This window comes from Harmonia axyridis, chromosome 6 (assembly GCF_914767665.1).
Source record: "Harmonia axyridis chromosome 6, icHarAxyr1.1, whole genome shotgun sequence".
In the NCBI taxonomy this organism is placed as follows: domain Eukaryota; kingdom Metazoa; phylum Arthropoda; class Insecta; order Coleoptera; family Coccinellidae; genus Harmonia; species Harmonia axyridis.
This window is the reverse complement of record NC_059506.1, coordinates 39,633,791-39,656,932: the sequence shown is the minus strand read 5'-3', so window position 1 is coordinate 39,656,932 and position 23,142 is coordinate 39,633,791. Positions and strand designations below refer to the sequence as shown.

Below are 23,142 nucleotides of genomic sequence, written 5' to 3'. Positions count from 1 at the left end.
AAAAGTTGGAGGGATAAGCCGGGAACTTGGAGGTGAGATATCGATCGCAGGGGCAGTCTACTAGAGTGTTATGATTAGATGGAAATTTGGATGGATTTACTTTCATTACTTTCGAAGCTACTACGATGATAGGACGTGATATTTGAGACAACTACCTAGTTCAGCCTAAATGGTTGTTTTCGAAGAGATGAATAATATTTATTTAACACAAAAAAAGTATAGACAACTACCTAGTGGACAACGACATAAGAGGCCTGGAAGAAATGGAACCTGATGAGATTTAGATAAGGCTATATGGTACTGCTGACGATTTACTGTTGGTATAGATATCTCCTACGTATCGGCACAAGAAAGTTACAGAAGCTGCTGAACACATTCTATACAAATACACAGAACTGGTCAGCCTGAAAAACATACTGTTGGACAAGCCAGTTCCAGACCCTTACAAAGAAATAGCTATGTCCTCCATGGACACGATTTAGTTTGCCAATAAGGCATAAAATCTCCTTGATAATTGGTGAGCAGGGTATTTGATTAGATTAGATTCAATTAAGGAGTTCTATTGTGGCCCCCATCAGAACTATTCTCCCCATAACATGATTTACAGCTCGCCTTCCAGTTCCAGAGTTCTAATGAACTCCAATATCTGGGATGGCTTCAAAGATGCTAATTTCTCTCTTCTACAAGTTTCGTGACCAAAGAAGGTATTGCCTTGGCTAGCGATGGCGAGGCATTCTGTCACCAGGTGATCCGGAGTTTCTTCCTCCTCCCCACAGAACCTGCACTCGTCATTTTCTGTTAGACCCATTCTCATGAGGTGTTTTCTAAGGCGACCATGACCTGTAAGGAATCCAGTGAGGAGGTGTAGCATATTTTTACTAAGATCCTAAGATTCTTCTTGGATCTCGTAGAGTCAAAGTTTCGAAGAAACTTTTTGGAGTGATCCAAACCAGGAAGATTCCGCCAGAGTATTTCTTCTCTTTCGGTTACTTCCTTCTCCTGCAACTCTTTCTTGTAGGTACATTTGTCTACGCCACAGATAGGTTCCAGGCCCATGAAAGCAGTTTGTGCTCCTTTTCTGGCAAGTGTGTTGGCCTCTTCATTCCCTCTAAATCCCGAGTGGCCGGGAACCCAGATTCAAAAGACCTTGTTTTTCTTGTCTATTTTTAAAATAGGTAAGCAGGGTATACAATAAAAGTTGTTGGCTAGAGCCTACCTATGAGGAACTAGAGTACTTAACCCACCTGACGAAATCGGCCTCATGGGACAAGTCATGATGTTCTCGCACCTCTGTCCATCGATGTTGAACTCCTCGTTTTCTATGTACAATTTGATGAAAGGCAACCGTGTGTTCAGATAATAACGGCAGTGAAGGTTCCTAGGGTAGACCCCAGGGTAAGCAGGCGATTGCACGTAGCACGTCTGCAAGCGGCAGTCTCTAAATATTCTCTCACAGTAAGACCTGCAACATCTCCGTTACAACCTAGTTTCTGCAAGTATCACCGGACTTACCCATGCACCACCTCCCCCCTCCGGTTGGGATACAGCTCCGGATGCTGGCCGTACCTCAGATAGACCACCAGTTGCTGTTCTGCTTTGGTGTCGAAGCTGAAGTAGGTCTGGTCGGTGAAGTTGTCGCTGTGGAACAGAACCTTGACGAAGGAGGTCTCCGACATGAAGATCTGGGGCTGTTCGCTCTCGCCGCAGAAGAGGCCTGGCTCTTTCCTGTTGGAGACGTCCGTTTTGGCGTTGCCATCTACTATCTGAAAGGAAAAAAAATGTGGAGTTAGTATTTTACTTGCTCACGACCAGAGTAGGGCAACTAGAACAAAATAGAGAATAGTTAAGTATTCTTAGCTGACAACTATGTTTAAAGAAACGTTTTTGGGTAATTTTAGGAACATATTGAGGTATTTTGGAGTTTTTTGTATGATGAAAGAAGTTTGAAAAAGTACTTATATACATCTATGCATTTAACGTTATGTTGTTGAATAATAGAAGCTGTAAATCAAGATTAGTCTTTCGATGACTTTTCCCATTCATTGATTTAAACTATACTTTTAAGTACATAAAAGCCACAAGGGAACACAAAAAAAACCTGCGAATTCAGATTCAAATTGGATTGAGATTGGTCTTCATAACTGCGATAGTTATAGAACTTTCAGTCTATATTGGTATTTCACTGACAATGATAGGAATCTCGGCTTTATAATATGGGGATTGAAGATTTGCTCTTCATGTTTGGCTTTTCCTTCTCCAATTTACACATCCTGGAGATCTAATTTGCTGTGATCCATCAAGTCCAAAGCTACTAGCAGCTGCAGAAACTTCTCGGTATAGGATGGTAAAAACTCTGAGAAAATTTTTGCTTGCACCATTCCTAGTGTGCTCCTCTAGAGTTTTGTCCTGTTGCCTAACTCCTATCGTTGAAAATCTTTCCGAACTGGTTTTTTTAACCCTCAGGAAGAGACTGAATAGATGTTACCTTTGATAATTTTTTTGAGAGTTCAACAATTTTTTTTTCACGTCTATCACGTGGGGAGCCTAGCAGCAATAGGGTAAGTTGTTGTCTTTCCGCAATTGCAGACTTAACGAAACAAGGATCATGTAATATTTCTTAGTTATTAGTAGCATTAGTAGGCTTTCCATTGACCGAATATGTACTTTTCCAGATCCATCACTGGAGAGTGAAGCTAGCCTTTGGTAGCTTCTCTAAATACACTTATTTAGACCATAGATTCTAACCTTAAAGTGCTCAGACACACACAGAGCCTTAGTTGTGACATTTCCCAGAGTTCCATAGCCGACTAGCAAAAACGACAACCTTTCCTAATCAATTTTTCTCGACCAACGTATCATCACCAGCCAACCACACACGATGAAAAAACCCCCCAAGCAATTGGTGTAAAATGACAGGCAATGATGTTGGAATTCTTCAGACGCCCCCGACGAGAGACTCCGGGAACATTTTCCAGCCAATTCTCCCCGTGTTTATAGCCGAAAACTCGGCGTTCTCTCGCCCGGAACCGAATGAATGGTCGGATAATTGGATTTCCCTACCTTGAGCGAGGCACGGGGCGAAGAGTTACGTCACTGCGGAGCTTCCTAATTAATTTTCCTTTTCATTATTCATGAATGACGGGGTATAGAGTGTGAGTTTATGTTCGACGTGCAAGACGTGACATCGGGAATGCCTTCTTCAGGAATTTCGAACGTCGAAACGCTGAATACCGGTCGGGGGGAAGGGGGTTGGTGGAAAGGGTGGATTTTGGGGGGGTGAATCAGTTCTGGAAGGGTTTTAGAAATAGAGGGAAGGCGATAGGAGGACTTTCAGAGAAGTCGATGTCCTTTCGATACAAATTAAGTCATTGGATTCACCGAAATAAAAAAAAACAGATGGAAGGGTTATCAGGATTAATTCTTTTAAAATATTACAAGACTGACTCGTTCATCTCACATTCCGACATAATTCAAAATTTAAAAATAAAACATCCTTCGTAAATATGAATAATGAAAATGGTGTTCCCCAAGGATCAACTCTAGGCCCGCTTTTATTTAACAGAAGAAGAACTAGAAACGGTTTGAATGTTTTATCAAAACCAGTGTTCATTTGTGATTACTGAAAGAAATTTAAGAATAATTCATGGAATATATTATTCAGTTAATCGACCCACAATTCGTTGTATTAAAGAAACATTTGAGAGTGAATTTTCTTAACACCTGCACCTGTACCTCTTTCAAATTTGTCTAGAAGAATAGTGAGGCGATCAATCGAACAATGTCGTTCATGAATTCTTCTTAAGTTTCTTTTATTATTTTCATGAATTCTTCTTAAGTTTCTTTTATTATTCACAAGTGAGCACAGATTTTGATAAAACCATTTAACAATTTCTAAGAGTTTTGGAAGCGTATATTTTTTCATGATTGAATGCCATAACCTACTAAACACAAACGACATGAAAAATATCAAAAATATACAAAATGTTGCCATTACAATTGCACCATTCCTATCGGAGAACCGCATACAAAGGAATCCAGCACATCCTCCGGGATATCCATCACATCGGACGAAATTAAAGATCCGGCCTTGTCTTGCGGGCCTGAACGCATCCGTGTGGCGGTTTCTAACTGATAATTAATTAGTAAAGTAGTTCGGAACGGTGCTGAGAATACTCATTAGTCAACTATAACTGTCTGGCAACTTGTGTATTATGGAGCAACGTCGTTTTGAAATGCTTGTGGCGAGAGGGTGAAATTGGGGGTGGGGTTGACGCCAGAGGGGCGTTGGGGGGAACGAACAACCGGGCGATATCGAGAACGTGGCGAGAACGTCATCTCCATCATTCATAAGGGTTCGGTAACGAGATACAAATGGTGGTTGTAACTGGTTCAGATTATGGGAGCGAAGCAGCTGGATTAGGATTGGGCGAATTTTGCACACTATACTTTATTATTTACTCCTATTTCATGAAACAGTACAAAACGATGATAAACCGGTTTCTCTAGAATATTGAACCCAAGTCTTCAAACTCAAACTTGATAATTTGGAAGGTTCTTTTTTATTCCACCTAAATGCAGAGAGGCAGCACCAAACAACGACGTTGATAACTTAGCAACTTAGTAGTATTTGCAAATAAATGTCACATATAAGAAGTGATGTGTCATTTTAGATGTGGCGAGATAAATGTAATTGGTTTCAAGCTCAGAGTAATAAACATAGATAGCAAACTCTATTCTTGATATCATTTCGCAGTCTGGGTCTAGACTGTCAGTAATCAGCATGCCAAGTTTTTGTTCACCTGTTCTATGAACAGGTCCTCTAGAACCATGTTGGCTGAGTCATTATTAGTCTTTCTTCCCCCTTCCAGACAGCATCTATTACCTCATATAATGCATCCTCATAACTATTGTTGTGTTTTAATATCAGAACCACTCTTTCCCCACCTACTCGAATGATCATCAAACGCTGAAACAATTATATCATTCCGTTCACACTAAAACTAAACTTTAACAGCCGCAAACAGCTCAAACGACTGACATATCTCTTCCAAATCTCTCCAGGCAACGGCGCACAGAATCACGAGATGAATACGAGAATGCCATCTCGGAGGATCTAGACATCAAAAGGATATCATAAAACCATTCGCGACACTCATTACAACATAATTGATTCGCACAAACGCCCTCTATGAACCTCAAACGCCCAAATCCCCCCCCTTCTCTAGAAAATAACCCTTTATGAATCATACCGACGCCAGTTGGAATTGATCACCGACCCCCACCTCGACTTTACGCCACTGCGGCCCATATTTCCAGCTTCCTCCTTCCCTCCTCAGCCTCCCGGTGCTATTATGTATCGTCGACGGAACGGCAAATGTGATGTGTGAGATTCGAAAAGCAGACTTTGCTAGTTAGAGACCCTAGACTAAAGCCCATTCACCACACTTACGGATTCTGAGCTGCTAATTAATAACACTCGTTTCTACGGTATTATGTTGGTACACGGACGGATTCTGAATAGAGGGCTCTGTACACCGAGTGGGGTCGATGGACCCTTATCGGAAGGTTCCTAGGGTGGCGGCTGCTTTGATCTTGTTATCGTTTAGTCTATAACGTGGGGAATCGATCTGAGATCTTGATCGATGCTTTACGTTTAGTGAACTCATGAAAATCAGAGTTAATTGATGTACGTATTAGGCCCATTTGAAAAGTCCCGGTCTGATGCACAGATGGCAGTGCTAGTATCCATATCCATATGATTTTTAGTTAGTACCAACTTTCATACGATACGTGTTAAAATTTGACACCAGTGCGACCATCAGTTTGTGAGATATTGCGTTGTGAGTGTAGCTACTTTTGTTATTTGAAAAAAGATGAAAAAAAAGAAAGAATATCGTGTGCTGATAAAATATTGCTTTTTGAAGGGAAAAAATACAGTTGAAGCAGATTCTTGGCTTGATGAAGAGTTTCCGGCCCCATTTGAAGAAAAAAAGGTGCTGTTTCATCAAGACAATGCGCCGTGTCACAAATCAATGAAAACAATGGCAGATTTGCAAGAATTGGGCTTCAAATTGCTTCTGCATCCACCGTATTCACCAGATCTGGCCCTCAATAGTACTAGCGATGTGTTACATCTGTGCTCCAGGTCCAGTATTTATTGAATGACCTGTACCATTTATTTATTGCAGGTTATTACTTGCCTGTCTAAAAGTTAAAGAATCCTCTTTGATTTTCCCAATAGAAATCATTTTCCATTTGATGAAAATTCAATTTTTTAGGACCAAATGATTTAAAATCGCTCGCCTAAAGCATAGATGGGATAAGGTTGGAAAAATAAGATCGAATAGAAGTCCAAAATAAGATCGAATAGAAGTAGATTGAATGTCTATAAGGCACAAGTTTCCCCCTTGCACTGACAGATATCGATATGAAACGGGACGAACCAACAGAAAAAAAAAAAGTTGTGTCGCAGATTGAAAAGACCCAACCGTGTCTCTCTGGCATCATCTATAACAACATTTAATTCGATTACATTTCATTCCCCTCTTTATATCCGAACTTCGGGAGGAGACAGGATTGAATATCTGAAAACTTTTGATATATCGCGATGGAAAAATCCCTTGCTCTTGTCTCCTTTCGTAGCAATCCATCTTGGAGACTGAAACATCTCGTCAAAACTCCGAGATGAAATCTCGCGGAGCATCTGATAAGATGGCGTTTTCGTAATCGAATCCCAGTAACCGGTGTTGCCGAATCTGCCGTAGACAGGTTTGAATTTTTAATGTTCGATAAACTGGTTGTTCCAGTTTCCAGACTATGAGGGTTTAGTAATCGGAATCATAAAAGCTGTATAACATCATGAAAACAACTGATAACTTGTTTACCAATTTTTTTGTGCAGTGCTGCAATGCAAACAAAGCATGGATCAACAAGTTATCAGTTTTTTTTTATGATTTCCACAGACGCTGGGACTGTTGTTTTCAAAATTGATTATACCTTTTATTCAAACATATTTGATACTTCAATTTATTTCAATTTTGCTTGTTTTCTCTGCAGCCTTGATGAAGACTAAACATACGAATGAAATGTTGGTTAAACTCAAATTGGTTGCTGATTTCAATGATCCTAATCCTGCCAACCGGCAGGGTTAGGACCTTTGAAGTTCAAATAGATCAAACACGGCTTGCAATCCAAATCTGGCAAACATAAATCCCAACGATAACCTAGAAAAATCCATTTCTCTGGAGCGAGCTCCAAAACCTAATCAGAATTCATTTTCCAACGTCTCGTTTTTCGCAACGAAAATGACAACAAACGAAGCCAAATCTCGGGAAATTAAATTAGGACAAAAATTAAGTTCGGTACCTCCACACGCCCCTCCGACCCCTCTGCGCTGATGCCATTATTAAAACTTCTTCGTTAAGGCCTCGGAGTCTCCGAGAAATTTATATCAATTAAAAGCGACGGGAGACGTCGAGGGGCGGGCGAGGTGACGAGGGGGCCGGAGAGGAGACGTCTGCGATGTTTTGCACCTTTTTGCTCCCACCCCCAACCCTTTTTACAGTTCTCCACTCGATTATGAGCCCACTTAGCGATTACTCCGGATAAAACTTTGAAATATGGACGCCGTTCGGTCTGTCGACGTGGGTTGTAATCCCGGAGGATTATGCAGAACCTGATGGAGACGGCTTGGAGTGGTAAACAGTTTCAGAGAGGTTTGATTCCACGCTGAGAGTTTTGGCAAGTTACGATCGCGACGTGATAGAGTTGCACTAGAAGACCAAAAGCTATTTTACAATAACCTTGGGTTGTGGGGGTGCCTCAGAGGACGTTCTAGGGCTACTATTATTCATCTTATTCATTCAGAAGGGATCATTTTGATCATTTTGGTCCAGAAAAACCTCATGAGCTCGCTTTACGATAAACATTCTTCAGGGAGTGTTCATAAGCAAAAATTACGTTTCTGGCAACTGACAGCAACCTTTACAGCTTCACCAAAGATTCCCTCACAACTCAAAAGTCACAGTTTGATGGGCTGTTTCAAAAAAGCCATACAACATCCTCAATATGTGTATACGAGTTGCTTCAGGAAGTGATTCATTCTAGATTATACACCAGATGTGAAAAACACATCAGTATGTCTCAATTTAGTTCCAGAACAGGTTTTGTTACAAGGTAGGCGCTTTTTAGCATCTAAGTTCTCATACAACGATATGGGGATGTAAATATCGATGTATTAGCCTGATTTGTAGATTATGAGGAGGCATTTGAACCCATTTAATGAAAGAAATGCCTATAATGGAAGATAAAGGCATAGACTGCTGAGATAGGCTAATACTTGAATCACACAGCTGATATTACAGTTAAGGGTCGGACATATGAAGAGGTGGCTATAATGTGAGAAGTCAGACAAGGGTGTGTGTTTTCTATCCTTCTGTTCAATTTGTATGCCAAAGAAATTGACAACGGAGTCATCGAGGATGGAACAGAGCGTATAATTGTTATGGAAGATATAACTAACAGCTACATTAACTATTATTTCCAAGATCTCTTTGAAATGAGGTAGCTAGCCTACTGAAAGTTACCCTCATTAATTATTGTGCTTTTAGCCACCAAACTTACACCTGTGTGTTACACTCACCGACCATTAAATTGGCCTGCCTGAGTGTTTCGTAAAGTTCTCAAATTTCCCTCTCAGAATTTTTCCCCTGGCTTTCCCTTCTCACCTTCTCTTACAAAACTCCCCCCTCAATAATGAGAATCGTAAGTCATCAATCCCAAATCCCCTTATTAAATCAGGGACGAGGAACGATCTAATCGACCAGATTGGGGGAGAAAAAGGGGACCTCCATCTGTTTTGACCCGGCCGAACGGTCGGAAAATTGGAACTCCCCCCTCCTCCTCCATAAAAAATAATAAAAGTTCCTAAACGCGTCTGCGAAGATCAGATTGTCGCGGCGAAATCGGTGTCGCCGCCCGGATCCGTAGGCCCGGAAAAAAAATAACATAATAAGAAAAGTTTTTAATAAAGCCGTTCTTCAGGTTGTCTGCGTCTGCAGGGCCATTTTTCAATCAGCCGGCACGGCCGACTTGACACGTTTAATATTGCCGGTTTTTGAAGTTTATAACCTTCCGAGATCCGATCCTGGAGTCGACCGAAGGTTCGGCGGACGTTGCCGGTTCTGCTCGATTGAATGTAGATTGAGGGAATATGTTTCTGTTCGATAAATAGTACTTGAATTGAAACCAGTACTAAAAAATGTTACGAATGTGGAAATTGTACTAACTATACGTTTATATTCGATATGTCTGAGTTTTTTTAAATGTATATGTCGTAATTTTCTCAATCTTGGGAAGTGTTCAACAAATCTTTTTGAGAACGTTGTTGTCATCTTGAAAAGTTCAAATAGAAAGTTTTGAGGCATAATGGAAGGTATTGAAATGTTGACAAAGAGATAGTTTCGATTAGTCTAACACCTCATTCACCTCAACCATTGCTTAGGGTTTTCAATGTACAAGAGAAAGCTAGGGGGCTGGTAGTTTGGCACTCTTTGGTAGATATTCCTTCGAATTTGCTTAATATTTATTATTATTCGAACTGGGGTCGTTGTGGCTCGGTAAGCCTTCTGGGAACTGCGACCATGCAGATCTTTTGTTCTCTACCCTACTCATTCATGGAAACCCAAGGAGGTTGTCAATGGCGTTGATAAAACTGACAACTTCCTTAGGAGCCTTGGCCGTTATATCACGGGTATCCAGGACCGGCTTCCCCATATGAATGGTTCTCAGGCCAGCTAGCTCTTGACACTTGCATACCATGTGTGCAGCTGTTTCTGCTTCTGATCCACAGAGCCTGCAAATCTCATCCGCTAACTTACCCATACGGTACAAATGCTGTTTGTACCGACAGTGCCCCGTCAGCAGTCCCACCATCACCCGAAGCTCAACTCTTGACAGCTTCAAGAGCTTTCTGGTAAAGGTAGGTGAAATCATCACGAATTTCTTGAACTGAGTAAGTCCAGGAGTGTTTGTCCAGTGGTTTATCCTGTTATTGAACTCCCAATGCTGGACCGCTGCCTCATATTGGTCTATTCCTAGCCCACAGAAAGGCTCAGGCTCAGCAGGTGTTAACCTTGATGCACTTTTTGCAAGTTCATCGGTTTTTTTGTTTCCTTCAACACCACAGTACCCTGGTACTCATAGTAGAGTCACTTTATTGCCTCTTGCCAGTTGCTTTATGGTGTTACGGCACTCCCAGGTCAACAAAGACCCCTGGTAGTACGATTCCAGAGATCTCACCATGGTATGGCTGTCCGTGGTGATATAGACATGCGCCCCTTGAAGTTCATTTTAAGACACTCCTGAGCGCATACGTAAACAGCCAATATCTAGGTCTGTAAAATGAAGGGCTCACTTCTCAGGGGTTTAGAGATCTTCAGTTCAGGTCAATTTGTTTAGTAACTTTTAGTTTTAGTTTCAATGGTCGAAACGATGCGTTAAACCTTTAATAAGATTCTGCAGATCTGCGAAGTGTGGTTACTGCAGCTTCAGCTCAACATCTTGAACAGACGTCGATAAAATCGACACTTTAGACGTCTGTGCAAAAAATAACGAGCTAGAATCCCGATAAAACACCCCTAGCAAGCCCTTTCCAGCCGAATCAGGAAGAAAAACACCCGGAAAAGCCCGTAACGATACCCGCAAACGCCGCGTCTGTGTCACAACGTGGAAAACCGACAGAAACTAGGTGAAACAACCCCCCACAACGTCTCAAATTCACCCCCAACATCTCCCCGCGCCGCCTGGGAACAACACGCGGCTCCCGAAACTCGATTATTTGCAAACCCGGCGGAATTTTCCGGCAGTGATTTTCGCGGGAAAGCGCGTCGCGAAAATGCAAATCGGCTTGTCACGTCTGAGACGCCCGGAAAAGCGAAAGATTCCCGCGAACAAGTCCCCCCCGAATTTTCCCCCCGACGACGCGATTTTCCGAATAGTTTTCCGACTAATGGAAATGGAAATCGGGCCGCATAATATTTCTGGCTGGGAATTGCGGAAATTCGGCGGCGCCACCTGGCGATTGAATGCGGGATAGGCTGGAATACCGGGAATATCTGGAGCGGTATGGTGTTGGTTGTCCCCTACTGAGTTTCGCTAGTGAATATCAGGGATATTTGGTGGGATCAGTACATACTGCATGAAGGATCAACTGGATAGATTTTCGAATATTTTTTATTCAACATAGTTGCCTTTGAGGGCGATACAGCGATTATTATTAGTTCAGATGATATTTTCACAATGTCTGCTATCTCGATCAATTTCACTTTACGGTCATTCAAAATTATTTTGTGAACTTCGTCGGTGACAGCCTCTTTTAGGTGTCTACTGCTTTCACCGTCTTCAGCACTCATTTCACCACGTTTAAATTTAGCATACCAATCAATAATGGTTGATTTTCATGGTGCAGACCCCGGAAACTCTTCATCAAGCCAAGTTTCTGCTTCAACTGCATTTTTTCCCTTCAAAAAGCAATGTTTTATCAGCACAGGAAATTGTTTTTTTTCCATGTTTTTTCGAATAACAAAAGTAGCTACACTCACAACGCAATATCTCACAAACTGATGGTCGGACTGATGTCAAATTTTGACACGTATCGTTTGAAAGTTGATACTGACTAAATCATATGGATTTAATACTAGCACCGTCAGCTGTCATCAAACCGGGGACTTTCCAATTGGCCTAATAAATTGATTATGGTGAATTAGCTGTAGGACGCTTGGGTTCATATTCCAAGCGGTGCCGTTCTCCTGAGAGATGTGTAGTCCTCGACGGCATCTCTCGGGCAAGCAGAGTCACTACACTATGAAATGACATTTATTAAGTCAAAATGTGCGATTCAGGTGATGTCATTAGTGCTATAAAAAATAGTATGATCTACAGTTATCTCTTCGCCATGAAACTGCATAATTCCACTTTTCCCTGCTTGGGAACAATCAACATTTTCCCAACAAAGAACCCGCACCGTTTCTTTCTCGTGCTTTGTCTCGATCTTCTTCCGGCTTTCTTTCCCCGCCGTTACGGACACCTAGCGTGTATAAAATGTGGCCCAATTACGCCAACGACGAAATGAAACGATCATTACGCTATCTGGAGACGTGACATCTTCCGGAAGCATGAAATCAACTTCCGGTCGTGTGCTTTTCTCCGGAGACATCGTCACATCCAGTGGAAAACCCCGTCGTTCCCTGGATCCGTTCCCGGCTCACTTTCCGGGCCATAAACCGTAGATTTCCAGCGACGACCTTTTGATTTACACCCCCCATATCGTCTCCTTAATATCCGAAAAGCCGAAGCTTCGTTGGGCCATTCGGGCCCCAATGATAAATATGTCAATGGCAATCGTAAATACGGGCCAATTTGTTATTTTGCGAGGTTGCGGACTGACAGAGGGGCTTTTCTTTGCTGTGAAAGTATGGGGCTTTTTCTGCCGCCATATGTGTTTGTGTATCTCTGATGAATTGGAGGGTTAGGAAAAGGGTTTTCGAGAGGAATTTTTGGGTGAGAATAGTTCGCGTATATTGGAGAGAAATTTAATTGATAATTCAAAAACTTTCAATAAAAACGATGAAAAAAAAGATAAAAACGAGAAAAGTATTGAACGATAACTACAAAAAAATCACTAAAACACTAACAAATTTATAACTGGAAGTAATACGACTTTTTAAAATTGTTTTTGAACTCTTATGACAGCATTACAACCTCCGCCACATTAAATTTTATTTTTCCCAGCTCTCTGGGTTGCCGAATGAGTCTGCAAACCTAACCTTACATATCTTTCTTCAACGAGTCTAACCTAAGATGCATAGAAAACCTTGTGTGTCTACTTATACCGGTAAAACTTTCAGACAAAACGGGAGATTTTTCAGATTTATACCTACTTGATTTCAAAGGATCGCGTCTGTTTCAGATGGCGCATACATCGTTTATATTTGACATTTCTCTCGATTCTCAGCTCTCGTGACTTTTGAGTATAGACCAATAATATTTCATATACTACGCTCGTAACAATCTTCTATACTCTGTCATTTTATTCTATTAATTTAATTAAAAATTCGATAGGAACTTAATTGTGATTTATTGTGAAAGTTTCTAAAGGCTAAAATCAGTATTTCAATTTTAAACGGCGCCAGGCACATAGCAGGAATTCGAAAATTTCTGAAGAGCGCCACCTTACAGAACTCTGGTGAAGCAGAACACTAAATCAACAAGTTTGATACAAAATCGAATCAGTACACACACCAGGAATTCTATGTATCTTAGTCTTACCTTAATAAAGACAGCAGAATTAATTCTGTTGCTCCTAGACCAAGTTCAACTCCCTGCACATGAGAACTACTAACTTATTAGAACTACCAAAGGAACAATTGAACTATCGCTCCTATATATTGCATACCTACAGAATCGTTAAACTACGAGCCGTCAATTCACCCTGTAGTTTTTTGCAAAACGTCCCCGCCGTCCCCAGAGATCAAAGTGAAACCGAGCGTCTAGATCCCAAAATTCCATTTTCTTTCCAACGTCTCTAAGTCCTCCGCCTTCGGGTTATTCCTGCAGACGATGGCAACCAATCCGGAAAATGCCCTGTTTATTCGCTCTGAGAAAAACGTCCCCCTCAGTCGGGAGACGGCAGAGACTGTGTCCGACAAGACGATATCTAGATGTCGCGAGAATCGGCTAAGCGTGTCACGTCACGTTTTAGAGACGGGGCAGGGAATAACTGGTTTTGCGATATCTGAATCTGTGGTCTGCGGTGGAGGGGGCAGCACTAAGCCCCTATTAGACGGAATCGATGTCTTGGAAGATAGGGATCTGTGTTTGACGGACGGTGACGAGAAGGGGTTTGGAGATAGTAATATGGTTGCATAAGTTGGAGTTATAAACCCTCTGCTAAGATAGGGCTTTGGACAGTACCAGGAAGGCCGTTACATCGAAAGAATCAATTATTTTTCAATACGATATCTGTTAAAAAAAAACCAAATTGAAATGAGGCAATTCTAAGAAGTGAATTACATCTCAAATGAAATATGATAGTCATCATTCCCAAGAAATCATCATGATAAACTGAAATATTATCACAGAGAAACGGGCTGCCATCGAATGTGAGTAGCAATGGACCGGTTTCGCTCCTTTTGGAGATCATCCGTATTATATATCCTAACATCAATGATAACCTGATAAACAACTTCCATTTCATGAGGAAAAAAACTTGTAATTCTTGAAGATGAAGAAGTATACCCAAAGACATCATTGAAAATCCCATAAATCCGTATTCTTTTCTTTCCTCGATAATGTTGTAGAGTTTCAGAATAAAGTTTCTCCATTATTATGAAGATCGACTTTCTCCCCACGGAAAAAAAGACTTCATACGTCTCCGTCTGGCCCTGTTATTAGCCGGCCATCTGTCCCCTTCGACCGGATAATTGGAAAAGCCTCGGGAAAGTCCACGGTCCCCAGGCGGGCGGGCGGGCGAGAAAACAGGCCGGGATTCGATAATCCGGGATCGTATGCGTGGCATTCGCCGCCAAGAGCCGGATTCCGGTTAGTCCCGGATTGATGCTTATAAATTTCTTTCAATTTTTCCACCAGACAGCGTAGTTGGGATTCCGATAGTGTCCGATATGAAAATGGCCGGAAAAATTGCGGTCCGTCTAGGAAACGTGCAGATATATACGTAACTTTTAAATAAAGGGTGTTTTTTTTAGAGCTATAGAACTTTAAATTGCAATAAAACAACGATGGATTATTCGATTGACATGAATTTTATTTATCCGCAAGATAATCTTGTGGCATTACATTTTGAATATGATTTCTGGCATATGACCGCCACCGCTGGCTCGGATGTAGTCTAATCTGGACGTCCAATTTTCGATGACTTTTTCCAACATTTGTGGCCGTATATCGGCAATAACACGGCGAATGTTGTCTTCCAAATGGTCAAGGGTTTGTGGCTTATCCGCATAGACCAATGACTTTACATAGCCCCACAGAAAGTAGTCTAGCGGTGTTAAATCACAAGATGTTGGAGGCCAATTCACAGGTCCAAAACGTGAAATTAGGCGGTCACCAAACGTGTCTTTCAATAAATCGATTGTGGCACGAGCTGTGTGACATGTTGCGCCGTCTTGTTGGAACCACAGCTCCTGGACATCATGGTTGTTCAATTCAGAAATGAGAAAGTTAGTAATCATCATTGACTGTAACGTTCTGGCCATCATCGTTTTTGAAGAAGTACATACTTCCTTGTGAATAAGGTTAAACTCTGGCTGCCTTCTCCACCGCGCCAAACTTTTTTGCAATCCTGCCAAATCAGGGCCTGGATTCCACCATACCCTTATAAACCCACGCAATCTCCATTCCTAAGGTTTTACCTCATATTAGGTGCGCATCAGACAAATACGCCCTTCCTGCCGACCTTTACCATCTCCAATTGCCTCCCAAAAAACGCATAAAAATCTCCAGGTGACGTGTCCACAAAACCAAAAAACATCTCGAATATGAATGCCCGCAACGGCATAAAACCACCCGTGTTTGTTTGTCGGCTCTCCTCCTCCTCCTCCTCCAAGAATCGATTGCGGTCTCCTAAAGGCTCAGCCACAGACATAAAACCCCTCGCGGTCCTCAGGCCTCTCTGATACCGGACAAAAAGCGACCGTCGAAAGGCGGTCTGGCTTCATACGTCTCCGTCTGGCCCGGTTATTAGCCGGCCATCTGTCCCCTTCGACCGGATAATTGGAAAAGCCTCGGGAAAACGGAAAAACAGGACTTTTTCATGACGTACAAGTCTCGAGGAGTTGTTTTGCTGGATGTGCTCGAAGGATTCGGTCTATGGTATGACTTACTGGATTGCGGGGTACTCCGATAATATTTGCAGGATAAATAGTATATTATTCAACGAGTTGGAGGTCATAACTCACGTAGATGAAGTTGCAGCAAGTTGTATTTGTTTCTTAGTATTTATTGATATAGTCGTAGATAAAGTATAGTATTCAACTTGCGGTAATGCTCATAACTCACTTGATGATTACAGCATTCGCCTGCGGCTCGTGCTGCAACTTCATCTGCGTGAGTTATGACCATTACCGCAACTTGAATACTATACTTTATCTACCACTATATCAATAAATACTCATAAACAAATACAGACCAAGAATATAGATAGAAGGAATGGAAAGTAAACATTTGTGCTCGATCCCGAATACAAGAGAGATGGAAACTTTGTGTCGCCAATCACAATCGAACTAGCTTCAGCTAGCTCGAATCCAGTACAGAGTATAGAGATAGAACTTTATTGAAAAACCTTACTAGTTACCTATAACAATGCTATACAAATTTTAGATTGTAATTAGTCATTTTGTTTATTGATAATATTAAGTGTAAATTTTGACCAACCAGTGAAAATTTTTGCCTTTTTAGTTTCTGTGATTGACGTTTAAGAAATTACGTAATTTTAAATTCTCTATATTCATTCCATTATTCATGTTGAGTGTTCTTCTTAGCATGGAGTGGAGAGTCCATATAGAGTCCATATTTAGTGCTAAGTTCACTAAATGAATCAAAAAACATTCCCTGTAAACGATGACTTAATGTTCTTACTGCTACACGAATCTTGAAAATTTTTGTAAACTCCTTTAAATTTTTTTCGGGCAAGTAAATCTGTATGGTAACATTAGCTGCTTGCCTTTTGAAAATGTAGATAATATTTCATCTTCACTATCTGATATAATAATTTTCAGCAAATAAAAAATAAAATAATTAGATATCAACTTAATTTGAAAACGTCAAACTTATTAAAGTGATATTCCCTGGGATATTCCTCCCCTCAATAACAACAATGAAATGTTTCTTTTCGACCAATCGAATAGAAACAGAGAAGTATAGAAGCACAAATCCATCTTTTCCAATTTATTATAAGTAGTGAGTTATTTATTATAACTCACGCTGCTTGTTAATAGATACTATTAATTGCAGAAGTACAGAAGCACAGATCCATCTTTTCCGCCAGGCCTTCGACTTATTGACTGACATCAACGCTTCACTGGAATATTCTGGGACAAATATGATCAATATCGATCCAGTGGCGTACATTAATTTCAGACGTCCAATTGCAGAATTCGCACAAAACGACCAGATCGACGCGTTTCGACCGACGTACGTGTCTCCCGATTTCCCGATACCGGGATCACGTAGCCTCGCGCCCCGGCCGAATCATTCGAATTTTACGCTAATGAAACATTTCGCGTATAATTTAAAACGCGCCCGCCGCGCCGTTCGGAGAATATACGCCCGCTGCGAATTCCACGCCGATATATTCATATACCGATAATGAAGCCCCGGACGCGGCGTATAAACGAACGAATTGAATAATTTCGGCCATTTGTCACATAAAAGGGCAATGGATATTCGTTCCGGGAACGGCAGGTAGCTGCCCGGGATCGGCGGCGTCTATTCATTAGGCGCTATATTCCATTGTTCGGCCGGCCGCCCGACGAACTGTTCAGAGCTATATTATAACGTCATAAACAAGGGCTTCGATCGCAAAGCGAAAATATATCGCTTTTGAGGTCGTGTTATTGCCGCATTTGATCCTGTAAAGTTCCTATAGTCGATTCGATAATAATCCTTTTTCGGAAAACGACGATGGACAAATGGGGAAAAGTTTGGGTGCAGAGTGTATTGACCAGTTGGCCGTGCACCGTTTTGAAATTTCCATCGAGTTCCGTTCTTTTCTCTAGTAGAGTGCTACGCAATGTATAGAACTCTAATACAATGTGGTTAAAATTAGATGTCTAATGATGGGATTTCTGGAAAATGTAATTTTCCATTTTATTCAAAATCATTTAATCGTAGACAAGACGGTATAATAGAAAATCCTCAGATAGAACTCGTCCATATTCCACAGATAATGCCTACAAACTCCTGACAAAGTATTACCTTAAGAGACTCTTCAGTGATGTCAAGTCCAAGAAGTTTAAATTTTTGGCATTCCTTCTTTTAATCGACATCAATATTGATTGTGGAGATTGTAAATGAAGCCAGAACTTACGGTATTCAACAAACAAGGTGAAAAAAGCCCTGTTTCAACCACCCCACAATACAGGGTTAGAACTATTTAGAGGGGCACTACAGGGATATCGAAAACCGTTAGAGATACAGGGTGGCTTAAATTAGAAAAAAGTTGCTTTATTTAGGGATTATTGTGTTGGTGTTAACAGATTAACAAAATATCTCCAATGGTTCCCGAGATATCTCGAAAAAACTGAAAATAGAGATTTTCTTTTTTTTTCATTATCTAATATAGAGATTCTGATGGTGTCGTCAGATTTTTTCTGTTTTCCATTGTTTCAGAGACGCGATAGTCAATTTTTTATGGATGCCATATTGGTTTTCCTCATGAGGTGATGAGACAAAAATTACGAATTCAACAATGTATCACACTCTACAAAAATATCGAGTCTAGGTACGCAAATTTGAAGAGTTGTTATGTGAACTCATCACTTGACTATCGCGTCTGTGGAACTATGGAAAACAAAAAAATTCTGAAGACATCATTAGTATTTCTATATTGGATAATGACTACAAACCGAATTACGTGAAGTTATCTCCAAAAACAAATGAGTTATACAGAAAAAAATCTCGATTTTCAGTTTTTTAGAGATATCTCGGGAACCAAAGGAGATATTCGGATCTGTTAACACCAACACACTAATTCCTAAATAACGCGGTTTTCGATAACCATGTAGAGCCCCTCTGAATAGTTCTAACCCTGTATAATAAAGTAAAAAATAATGAAAGACAATTATTGGCCTGGAGAACTTTCCACCGTGATTCTCCCAGCAGGCATCGCCATCTACCGACCGACTCCTTAATCCCATCAAATCCCTGTTAATGAACGGGAAATATTTCAAAACTGCCCCTATCGCGACTCGAGATATTAACCAAAAAAAAAAATTCAATTTCCCTCGACCTAAGCCCAAGTAGTGCAATTTTTTATACCGGCAGCCGCCCCGTGGAACGTAATCGCGTCTTCCGACGTTCTGCATACAGCGGCGGAAGAATTCCCCCCCATTTTCTGCATATAATCTTCCTTAATGAATAAATAATCCCACTTTACGGGCCTGGAGAGGCGAAATTTAATAGAGCAATTTGGGGGAGGTACGACCGATGGACGTTAATTTTAATATTTAAAAATCCTGGAAGCCGTTCTCCTAACTTCTTGCGGCCCATAAAGCTTCTAATAAAGGGGAAGGATATTAAGCCTTGCCGTCGCTCCAGAGACATTCGTTTTATTTTTCACGGAGCGGTTTTATTTTTTTCGGGACGCGTCTGATCGAGATACCTTCTCGTAATACAGGCTTCTACTAAATTGAAGGTGAAATGAGACATTTCTCGGGTAATTTTGAGAAAAAAGTACCATAAACGTGTTCATTTATACCTCCAATTCAGGGACACCCTGTATAATTTTATCACGGTTTCATGGAACGAAGAATATTTTGATAATTATTTAAATGAACAGTTAAAATTTATTCAGAACAGTTAAAATTTGGAAGTTGAACATAATAGATTATTGAATTATATTACAGTTGTCAGAAATTGAAATACCCTCAACTAGACTTGAGGCACAGTTTTTTCTTCGAATTCAATAAGTATATTCCATTATGTTAAAGTTGAATTCCATAGACGTACACGTAGTTGTACACTTTCACAAAAAAAAGCAATAATTCATTCAGAGAAAAGCAGTTTTTTGACTAAACTGAAATTGTGAAACTTCCTTTCTCACCACAGAAAGTCACACTTTCGAACTGCTAATAAAACAATATACAGGGTGGCCATTTGAAAACGAAACAGACGAGATTACAGACGAAATAAAGTTTTTCGATAGAAATGCTCGGACAGGTCGATTTCTGTTTCGAAGGGGACAACTTAAGATGTAGGTTACGGACGCATAGCGCTTCAACCCTTGCTGCTACAACCCCCACCCCCAATTTTTGAATAGGGAAGATGGGGTGAGTGATACCTCATTTGAAAGGTATTTTTATACTGATTTCAGCACAGTACCTAATTGTTTTTTCATTTTATGCATTAGTTCTCGAAATATTCTAAACTAAGTATTTGAAAATGAAGTGGTATTTTCATGGCACTTGTAGTGTTTTGTGAAAAATCGACATTTTGAGCTTCAAAACAACCATGACTGTGGCTTCCTTTCTAACTAACTAACGCATGAATATTTCGAGAACTAATGCATAAAATGAAAAAACAATTACTGTGCTGAAATCAGTATAAAAATACCTTTAAATTGAGGTATCACCCACCCCCTCTTCCCTATTCAAAAATTGGGGGTGGGGGTTGTAGCAGCAAGGGTTGAAGCGCTATGCGTCCGTAACCTACATCTTAAGTTGTCCCCCTCGAAACAGAAATCGACCTGTCCGAGCATTTCTATCGAAAAACTCTATTTCGTCTGTAATCTCGTCTGTTTCGTTTTCAAATGGCCACCCTGTATGTACTTTGACAACCATTTCGTATGAATTGAAATATTAAGATAATGATAAATTTGGAGCTAACTATTAGAAATATTCTCACTACCTACAATATCGACCAATCTAAGTATTTCATCGATTATGTCTTAACATATAATTTCTGTTGAGCTCTGAAAGTAGTGAGAAACGGATAAACCACATAAGGAAATCCTACAAAATACATCCTCACATTCTACCTAACCGCTTAAACTCGCTAAGAGCGCTGAAAACTCCTCCCAGGAAAACCCGAGTCATTTCCACAAAAATATCAGATATTTCCATTAGAAGCCGAGAAGAGTTAACTGCATATAGGAAAGTGGAAAATCCGCCACATGGATGCGGTGATTATGTCGAGCTCATGGACTAACTCCGGGCCCGGATGGGTCCCCGGAGTGCATAAATCTTCCCGTATATGCAAATTTCCACGGGAAAACCCCGGCTCGGAAAACCACTTCCATAACTGACGTATCCGAGATGGGACCCACTGTACGATACGGCCAATCCCCGGAAGGCCGACGTTTCGTCACCGTCGCCATCCTCAGGGACGGATCTTGATACCTAGGCAGATGATTAAACGCCGGCTAAATCCGAGTTTAGCCTAATTCGTGGGAAAATAGGCGTTTTGATCCGATCCTCGGTCGGTTTTGACGAGAATCAACGAAGATCTTAGCAGAGTCATTATTTTTCGTGAAGATGTGTGACTAGATTGAAACATAGATCTATTTTCTTCTTTCGTTGAAAAGAACAAGTAACAATGTCTTTGTGTTCAAGATTCTCTATGTACCTAGATACCGCCCTGGTCAATCCACTGCTGCAAAAAAACTTCGATATACCTTTGACATCTCTTGTGAATATTCTACAGATTCAATAGTTGCTGAGAAGGTATCACAGAAACTCTTTAGCACTGTGGAGTACAATCAAAAAGTGAACATTGGTCCATTAAAGAAGTAGAACGATACCAATAAGAGAATAAGATCTCTTAGATATCTAAGTACACTCCTCGCTTATGGGATCCTTTTTTTCTTGAATCTTCCAGAAGCAGATAATAAATAACTTTCCAACATCAATTGTCCATATTTCAACGATACCTGATAAAGTAGTACCTGAAGAGACTCTTCAGCAATGTCAAGTTCACTTGGAGACGTTGAAAATTTGTACCCTACATTCAGACTAGGGAGAAAATTCTTAGACTAACACTCAATTAAGAAACCCTAGTCCAAACTAGTTATAGTCTGTGAACCTAAAATCCTGTGCATCACCTAGTAATGTGATAAATCCTCAGATATAATAATTTTTCTCTAATTCTGTGGTTATTCCGTACATTCTTCCACATCTTGTAGAACAAAATCGTGCGAGAACATATCAGAAACGCACAGTTTTCATGGTTATATTTTATTATTCTATGTTGGTACTCCGAACTTTCCGCCACGGCTCGTTTTTGAATTTTGAACTCGTGGAAGAATATCAATGCCTTCTGCACTTGTATTATAAATAACTATTTTTAATATCAGATCTCCGAATCTCTCAGAATGCCATTATCGAAATCTCTCTGAAATAACCGAAAAATGCGATTGTTCCTAGCGTGAGAAGCGAATGAAAAATAAGCTTCGCTCGGGTCGCAGAATTTCCCAACGGTTCAATTTTGAACTTATCTCCGAACTTTTCTTTAATGAAGAAAAGTTTCGACGTACTGGGCCCTAGCTGACGTGGCCCTTCGGCCTTTTAACGGGCTGAGGTCAAGCTCCTGTTTTTTGGGACTTGGGGAAACAGTTGAAAGTTGGATATGCCGTTTCACTGTTTTGCTTTAAAGATCCCCTCTGGGAATTTCCGTTTGAATCATCTTCCATAGTTGCTTTTAGGCGGACGAGAGTGTATGGCGTATATGCAGAACTCATTTCGCTGTATTGCTGACATTTTATTAACGTTACGCTCATAATTTATATTCCCTTTTTAATGAAATGGGGAACAATTTACCAGCATCCTTTTTTTGACATCATTGGGAAGTATAAGAGTTGAATTAGTGTTTAACAACAATAAAAGATGAATTATACCGCGTAGAAACCTGCTGAGACTCTTCATACCCATGAATGTCTAGCATACCCATGAATGTTTAAATACAAATATTGCATATGGAAATTGGAAATGAGGACTTGCATCATTGATCAGCTTTTGAGATGTTAGTGGAAAAGTTCTATACGATAGAACTTCAGACTGTACCAGAATGCATCATTGAAACCATTGAAAATAAGTCTTGTTCCAACCCTTCTTCTTCAAGTGCCATCTTAAGAGGCAGTTGCTCTAAATAGTTGCAACTTAACCCTTCCTTCAGATTTTTCATCCATGTGATTCATCTTCTTCTTACGCCCCATTTGCCTTATAGTGTCCCATGCATTATGAGTAGTAAAATACTGTATTCACACCCCTAGAATGACTAGTAACTTCCCCAGCCTCTTGTAGTAGAGCAGCCCAACATATTAACGACATTTTGTGATGTAGAGGAACAAATATATTTCTTGTATTCCCGATACAATCTGATAACGATGCAACGCTGCAAACGTACGTACTCAAA

At 40.6% G+C, this 23,142-nt stretch overlaps 1 protein-coding gene across 4 annotated transcripts in view; it reads right to left on the bottom strand.

Moving 5' to 3' along the window:
* Positions 1 to 23,142, bottom strand: part of LOC123683372 — a 173,849-nt gene that overhangs the window by 5,558 nt on the left and 145,149 nt on the right. For all 4 annotated transcript variants that reach the window (XM_045622379.1, XM_045622378.1, XM_045622377.1 and 1 more), the window contains 2 exons: positions 1,513 to 1,763; positions 1,245 to 1,462 (listed from right to left, as the gene is read on the bottom strand). In XM_045622379.1, coding sequence (XP_045478335.1) covers positions 1,245 to 1,462; positions 1,513 to 1,763 — 469 coding nt within the window. The remainder of the gene's footprint in view (positions 1 to 1,244; positions 1,463 to 1,512; positions 1,764 to 23,142) is intronic.